This window comes from Neofelis nebulosa, chromosome X (assembly GCF_028018385.1).
Source record: "Neofelis nebulosa isolate mNeoNeb1 chromosome X, mNeoNeb1.pri, whole genome shotgun sequence".
NCBI classification, from domain to species: domain Eukaryota; kingdom Metazoa; phylum Chordata; class Mammalia; order Carnivora; family Felidae; genus Neofelis; species Neofelis nebulosa.
In genome coordinates this window covers 57,316,208-57,322,635 of record NC_080800.1, presented here as the reverse complement: position 1 = coordinate 57,322,635, position 6,428 = coordinate 57,316,208, and the positions used below count along the sequence as shown (strand labels likewise).

Below are 6,428 nucleotides of genomic sequence, written 5' to 3'. Positions count from 1 at the left end.
AGCCTATACTCCCTCTCTAGCTGCCCTTAGGAGCTTAGGAACTTTATGGTTACAGAAGTGTGTCAAAGAAAGCCTTTTCCTATGAAGAAGTAAAGACAAGGGAGGGGGGAGACTTTCTAGCCCCCTGGGATTTGCCGGCTACTAGAGCCAGACCAGAGGTTGCCTTCAGGCACTCTAACCTCTCTTAGGCTGGCTTATGGGGAAAACGGTCTTGTAGCCATCCAGGGCTGGGTTTCCACTCTTCATCCTTAAGCTTAGACTGTGTGTACCAGGTGAAGAAAGGACAACATAGCCAGGGACATCTCTCCCCAGGGCCACTGTCAGCATGCCTGAGATCATGCTTGTGGGCCACTCAGACTGGGAACCCTGGCCAGATCAGGGGATGGGATCTGCAGCTTCTACCCAGGGCCTGGGTTCTTGGAGTCCCACCTCCCCCACCCCCAAATTGCCTCCCAAAGAGAAGCGCTGAGGCCCTCCCCATTCCTCCTATGGCCTTCCCTTGAGTCCTAGAGTGTTTCTGATCCTAACATGAAGCCCACATTGTAACCTGCCCTCAATTCCTAACCCATCATCTCAGTGAAGACAGCCACACAGCCAGAGTGCATCTCTAGTAAAGCTTTATTGTTCTGCAGAGGGGTCACATGGTTCCTGGTCTCCACCTCCCTCATCTTAAATGCCCTGTCCCCTTAGGCTTTCAAGACCCCTGCTCATACCCACAGATTATAATATAGTCTGGACAGAATATGTGTGCATATATAGATGTGCATGTATATATGTATATATGTGTATATATATACATATATACATAGATTATTCTGACTGTACAGTATTTATAGGTAGAAATAAAAAAGGCTTAAAAGGCAACAATATTGCCTGGGATCCATCTCACTCCAGTTTATTTTGCTGAAAGAAAAATAAAGCACTAGTTGGCATTTGAATGTCATTGGAAATTCCACATAAGCCAAGATAGCTGCTGGGTAGGATGGATCAGGTTTGGATCAAGCCCCAGCTGGCTGAGTTGACACTAGGCCCTTCCATCTGGCTGGCTGGCTGCCTCAGGCAGGGGCCTGGTCTCTGCTTGAGGAAGGGGCTGTTATGTCAGCCAGCTACCACAGGCAGGAAGATCAGGAGAAGAGACACAGATACAGATGTGTGTCTCTTTTTACCACCATCTGTTTTTGCTTGGCCTGTGTGGTGGGAGTGAGCTTGTTTGCTCTCCAGACAAAAGAGTGTGTGACCACAGGCCACACAGGACACCAGGGAGTGGCAGATAAAGTATGGGGCCCAAACTGGGGAGACTGGTTCATTGATCTCCTGAGACCTGAGAAAGGAAGCCACCTCCCCCCACTACCATATCCCAAGCTAGCCGAAGTTGTCATGTCACCTACTAGGAACCTGTCAGTGCTCACTCTTTAAATAAGCCTCATAAAAATCAGCATTGTATTTACACAAATAAAACAGCTCATAGTGCTTGTAGCTGCCCTGTGCTCATCTTGGCTAATTTCTGTGGAAAAACCAGTTCAGGGCCAATATTAGGCCCCAAGGCAGGACCAGAGCCTCCTGCCAACCTCAAGGGGATGTTAGCACCAGACAGGATGGCTTGCCCTCTCAGAGAGGCAAGGAGTTGGAAGCAAATATTGCTCTCTACCTCCTTCCCCTGCAGGTGGGGGAGCTGGTAAGGCTTCAGATTGATGGTGGCTCTGTGGGCCTGGAGAGCAGCAGCAGTCTTCTTGTTCCTAAAATGACTCCTCTCTCTTGGGAGGACAGACCACAGGCTTGGGGGTGGAGGTGGACTGGAGATGGGGCACTGAAATTCTCTTTTCCTCCCCTGAATGTGTGGAGGAGCTTCAGGAAGTAAAGGGGACAGTCAGTGGGAGCTTCAAGAGCCTGGCTCCGCCCCTGGAAGCAACATCTAGGGGCTGCTCTGCTCTCTTTATCCCCTTACTCCCTTGGTGACAGGGGGCCTGGGTGGCGCCACCTTTGGACCAAGCTGAGGCTCACAGTTTTGTCTCAGGGCCAGCTGCCTGCAGGGTGGGGAAGGAGTCCCGGATCTTTGCCACTTCCATGGCACACAGGTGCCCAAAGACTTTGTTGTACCAGTCAGGAGAACGGCCCCTGGGGAGGTAGAAGCAGGCCGGCATGAGCTATGGGTTCTTCCCTGGAGCCCTTCCCAGGAGGAAGAAAGGGCTTTCCCCCAGCCTCCCGGGATCAATGGCATGGGGCAGAGGTGGGGAGAGTACCAGGGCTAAAGGGGCCTGGTACCTGAGATCAGCACGGCAGATGTGAGTGAGCCGGGAGCGGCCCAAACCACAAGGCTCCATGAGGTACTGGGAAGTGAGCATCATGGCCCTCACCCCTGACTCTGGCACAGGTTGCTCGGGATCCAGGGACTGGGAGACAAGCAGACAGCCACCACGGGGCAGGTCGGAGCGCCACATCCTGTGGGGAAGAGACACATACGTTCACATTCCTGGTGTCTATTCCCACTCCACCTCCCTGTTCCCCAAGCGCATCAAGGATGACAACCAGAAGCCCTCACCGGAGCACCACAAAGTCGCGGCAAGGATGGGGTGCCATGCTGTCAGTGACATAGTGGTACAGCTCCACACCCGGCATCAGGGCTTCTAACACCTGGGCCCGCAGCAGGTCCTCATCCCAGAGGGCCCGCTCCCGCAGAACACGGTGCAGCACTACAGCCGGAGGGGCTGCTACCTCTGTGGACACCTTCCACACACGCAGGGGATGCCCATCGGACGCCTGGGAGCCACAGGAGTGGGGACAGGGGACAACTGTCAGAGCTGGAGAACAGCCACTCCACCCCCCAGTTCCAACCTGCCCTCACTTTAGCCCCTGAAAAGGGAAGGTTGCAGGGCTACTGTGCTAACCCCAGCCAGATCCAGACAGGTTTTCCCTGTGTTCCCTGTCCTCTCTCTCCTCTTTGGATGTCTGCTTCTCCACCTAGTCACAAGCACAAAGAGATGACGAAACACAAGTTCTCTGGGGCCTAGTAGGCTCTACCATGAAATGGACTCAGAGCTTGGAATTTCTAGAAGTGAACAGGAAGAGAAGATGGTGATCATCCTCAAGGAACTCACCATCTAGTGCAGGAAGTAGAACATGGGCACAGCAATCAAAGCTGTCACTTAATGAGTCTTTTGTATGTGCCAGGCACTGCGCAAGCTTCTCATCCCGATCCCCTGAGGGAGATTTTAGACGGGTTTATACATGGCAAACCTCAGGCTTGCAGTCTTACTTGTAATCAGAATCCAAGAAAGAAGATGGCTAGTGCCAAGAGGAGGACAGAGAGAAGTCATCTCCAGTTTGGGACATGACAGTAGGCTCTGAATGAAGGAGAGTGCATATCAAGTCAAGGCTAAAAGTGGCTTGGGAAATTTAATGCTTGGGGAAGGTCAGTCCAGGCAGCAGGAAAGCAGGGGCAGAAGCACAAAGGTGGAAGTGTAAGGAGCTCAGCATGACCATGGTGCAGAAAGATACTGGAGGTGAGGCTCTGCAAATAGTGACCTGCCTGGAATGGAGATTTGGTATAGGAATTCTGGCAGGCAATGCCCAAATGAGGGCTCCTGGTCTCATTTGGTTCTTGACTCCTTAAAGAACTTGCTTTGCTGGCTTACACCTTCCAGGATCAAGCTGAGGCACAGTGACACTGGCTGGGGAGCTCCTTTGTTTGGGATTCTTGGCCTCCCCTGCATGCACCACGCCCTCTCCCAGCCCCATGGCAGCCATGGGCAGCGTGCTACTCACTTTCCGGCAAGCCAGCTCCGTGTGCTGGGGCCCTGGCATACTCATCCAGCCCTTGAAGCGCTCAGCAGCATCACGCAGCAGCTCTTGGACACTTTCTTCCATGTAGAGGCTCAGGCTCATGCCTGCAGCTTGGGCCTGCCGCAGCTCAGCCAGAGCTGGGCCAGGAGAGCTGAGCTCAGCTGCACTGTAGGAACCACACAGTTGCAGCACCATGTCCTGGGGAACCTGGGAGAGCACACATACACTAGGGCCATGGGGAGAAATGGGGTGAGAGACCATCATTCCCAGAGCCCATTGGATCTTTCAGGTCCATGTTACGGGGGTAGAGAGGCCTGACTACTGCAGTGAGATAGATGAGAAACCTTATAAGAAAAGAGTTGGAAGTTGGGCATGCATCACATTGGGCCCTTACCCCTGACTTGGGGTAAAAATCTCTGGCCTGATAGTTCCCCCAGGTGTGGGCCTAGAGTTACTCACTTGGAAAAGTTTCTTACAGTCATTGATCATGTGTGATAGGCCCTGAGTAGCAGCCATGTTCTCACTCAGGTCCCTAGGGCCTGGCCGGCCAACCATGCTGCGTTTGTTCCTGATCCTAGAGGGAAGGGCAGGGAGGAGAGGATGGCACATGGGCACAAGACAAGATGGCTGACTGGTTGGCTTCTAGCTCCCCTAAACACAAAACAACCTGCTGCTCTTTAGAAAGCCCTGCTTCAAAACATCCAACCAGTTTCAGGCCCCTGAACTGTCATGCTGACCCCTTGTGGTGATGCTGGGGAACGGTAGGACCGGCCATCAAGGACCAACAGTCCAAGGAGGCCCAAACCCTCCCTGCCTGGCCCTGCCACACACTGCCATGTTTCACCTGGGTGAGGTGCCATCCTTCTTGGAGACGTTGAGATGGAAGATGGAAGGTGCCAGGCACACTGCTAGGTTGCCAGCTGTCATCTGGTTTTCTTCAGCAGAGGCAATGTCACTTAGGAAATAGAGCAGGGTCTGTAGGACCTCTCGGTTCTCATCGGGGAGCAACAAGGTGGCGGCTTGTGCTGCTGCCAACCATTGATCCTTGGGGAGGACTGTGAAGAAGGAATGGCAGAACAGCTTTCTTATTCCCCTAGAGCTTCTGGCAGCAAGTCTCCTGCTTCTAGGAATTCAGAGGGCACAGTAGTCCCAAGGGAAGTCAGTCAGTGAGAGGAAAGGGTAAAGATGGGCTCTGGGATGTCTCTGGGTAAAAGAGGGGATAAAGCCCCACTCTAATATACAATGTCACCTTAGGTAAGCCCCGGCCTTTCCTCAAGGCCTCAGTCTATCTTTCCATATAATGGGTTTGGGGAATACAACATGATCTCCCTCCAAGGGCCTTTCCAACTCTGGATAGCAAATCTTCCAATGAGCTCATGGATGTGGCTAGATTTGCTCACACCAGGTTTAGCTTTCACAAGCCCCAGGATTTGGAGAGATTGAGAATGGGGCAGGTTACTGGGGACAGGTGCAGGTGACTCACGCTGGTAGATCTGCAGGAAAGTGGTGGTGAGCTTGCTGGTGAAGATAGGCTCTGGTAGGTCCCGGAAATACTGCTTCAGCAGGTCAGCCACATCATAGGCCGACTGGCCCTCATAGCAAACATTGTCAGGGGAGGTCTCATTCATTTGGCGCAGGTTCTGGATCCTGGACTTCACCCCAGACTTGCGGAAGATGCCCACCTGGCCCATGCAGGGAAGGGAGGGAGGGAGACATGCAGGACAAGGGTGGGGTGGGGAGGAAGATTATGAGGCCAGCCCTGGATCAGGTGTCAGGAGAGTAGGCCACCCTAGAGACTTCCAAGCCTGGAAGGTTTCCTGCTGGGCAAGGTAGGAGAAAAATGGCAAAACCAAAGAGAAGCATTTTTATAGCCTTAGGGTCAAGAAGAAATATGGTTTTAGTGGGAATGAGCAGGAAGAGAGGGACCTAAGGCAGGCTTCTAAAGATGGGGCCTACGGTGCCTGGGCTGGAAATAAGCTGGCAGAGAGCTTGGCTGAGAGGAGCTTCAGCTCCATCCTTGCTGGGCCTTCCTAAGGTTCAGAAAGGTCTCTAGTGGGCCAGAAAGGCCATAGCAGCTCCCCACCAAATTCCTCAGCCTTGGATTTCTTCCCCAGTGTCATTTCTCTGTAGGTTCCCTGGCAGGGCTCACCTGGTCCAGGCACTGGTTGCGCAAGTAGCGCATGGCTTGCTGAATGCTCTGTGGCAGTGGCTGGCCTGTGCGCTGCACATGGATGAGGGGTGGCACCCCAAACACGTGCTGGCCCCGGTAGTCTGGGGTCTTACTCCTTTTCATGAACTTGGGCACTGACCTGTTTGGGGGAATGACAAGAGATCTGTGAGGGGTGTGGGGTAGGCCCAGACACAGCTTGGAGACTCTGCAGTCTCAGGGGGCTCAGGCAGGGGTGAGGGGAGTAAAAAACACACCACATCCCCAGAGTCAACATTCACTGAGCACCTGCTGTGGGCCTGGCCCACGGGAGTCACAGAGGAATACAAGGAGCTCTCTGTCTGGTTAAGGAAATAACTGTGTCGACAGGCAATGACAATATATGTGGCCAGGAGTGGACCAAGAACTTAGGGGAAGACCCATGAGGAAGGGAAACTATACCTAGTGGATCAGAGAAGGCTTCAGGGAGGATGTGGAAATT

At 53.2% G+C, this 6,428-nt stretch overlaps 1 protein-coding gene across 5 annotated transcripts in view; it reads right to left on the bottom strand.

Moving 5' to 3' along the window:
* Positions 1-600: 600 nt before the first annotated feature.
* The window catches only part of STARD8 (StAR related lipid transfer domain containing 8), a 94,929-nt gene continuing 89,101 nt past the window's right edge, over positions 601-6,428 (bottom strand). For all 5 annotated transcript variants that reach the window (XM_058712538.1, XM_058712539.1, XM_058712540.1 and 2 more), the window contains 8 exons: positions 5,930-6,089; positions 5,264-5,462; positions 4,625-4,835; positions 4,240-4,354; positions 3,763-3,987; positions 2,540-2,757; positions 2,263-2,439; positions 601-2,115 (listed from right to left, as the gene is read on the bottom strand). In XM_058712538.1, the coding sequence (XP_058568521.1) occupies positions 1,998-2,115; positions 2,263-2,439; positions 2,540-2,757; positions 3,763-3,987; positions 4,240-4,354; positions 4,625-4,835; positions 5,264-5,462; positions 5,930-6,089 (1,423 nt within the window). In that variant the 3' untranslated portion in view covers positions 601-1,997. The remainder of the gene's footprint in view (positions 2,116-2,262; positions 2,440-2,539; positions 2,758-3,762; positions 3,988-4,239; positions 4,355-4,624; positions 4,836-5,263; positions 5,463-5,929; positions 6,090-6,428) is intronic.